We start from the raw sequence: 957 nt of genomic DNA, 5'->3' as shown, positions 1-957 counted from the left end.
GATATCTGGGGGGATTGCGGAATATTTACAACGTTGTCTTTTTCCTGCTGATTCGATCAAGAGTGCAATTCAGACTGAATCAGAACTCAAGACAGGACCATCCAAAGCCATGGCAGCTAATGAGAAGTCACGAGGTTTCATCGAATTTGGGAAAGCAATTGTGAAGGCGAGAGGGTGGAGAGGATTGTATGCTGGGTGTGGGGTAACTTGCTTGAGAAGCGGGCCTAGTTCAGCTTTGATATTTTGGATCGTGAGTCGCTTGGAGAGTAGATTTGATTGAAGAGGATCAAGAACACCGTATGACCAGATGGACTTCACTCGTTTGCCATATTGTTTGGCTTCAATCAACATTGTATCGCTCTACATAAGCTTGAGCAGCACTGTATAGATTCCGGCTTGTACTTTTTAGACCTTCTTTTCCATTGTTTCCCGTGACTGTTGGCTTTCTGCTTGCGCATCCGGTTGTCTCCGAGTCCTGTTGGGAATTGCAGATTACTGGAAATTTGTGTCAGCTCCTGAGCCGGGGTTTTTTTTTTTTTTTTTAAGTGCATGTGGCTTTATTGCATAATAACACTATCTAAACACGTTAAGTTCAAAAAGGGACTATTTTACCTTAGGGAGTCGGCCATCTAGTCGGAGCAAAGTTTTCGGTGTCATTTGATTTTCCGAGGTTTTCCTCTTTTCCGTTTTTTTTTTTCCATCTCTTTTTTAAGGATTTGATGTCTTATTGGTAAAATGCAACCTTCATGTTGAAGTTTCATCAAAAACTGTCTCGGTGGTAGTATCCACCGAACTCTGTAACGAGATTTAACAGTACGCTGTTTCTGATGTTTTTCAATCCAGCCCTGTTACACGAGCATTTATCAGCGATTTGATTTGAAGAGGTTATTGTTCTTCTAATAGACTGCCTCGTTGGTAGTATCCAACGAACTCTGTAACGAGATTAGACAGACGCTG

At 41.9% G+C, this 957-nt stretch overlaps 1 protein-coding gene across 1 annotated transcript; it reads left to right on the top strand.

The window, feature by feature from the left end:
* Nucleotides 1-109: 109 nt before the first annotated feature.
* On the top strand, nucleotides 110-280 carry MELLADRAFT_92093 (uncharacterized protein; the record flags this gene model as incomplete). Its single annotated transcript, XM_007419768.1, has 1 exon — nucleotides 110-280. One exon carries the CDS (start codon nucleotides 110-112, stop codon nucleotides 278-280), a length of 171 nt encoding a protein of 56 aa, XP_007419830.1.
* Nucleotides 281-957: the final 677 nt, after the last annotated feature.

Source organism: Melampsora larici-populina (assembly GCF_000204055.1).
Source record: "Melampsora larici-populina 98AG31 unplaced genomic scaffold MELLAscaffold_499, whole genome shotgun sequence".
NCBI lineage: Eukaryota > Fungi > Basidiomycota > Pucciniomycetes > Pucciniales > Melampsoraceae > Melampsora > Melampsora laricis-populina.
The sequence above is the reverse complement of the archived record's forward strand: the minus strand, read 5'-3'. Positions and strand labels throughout refer to the sequence as shown.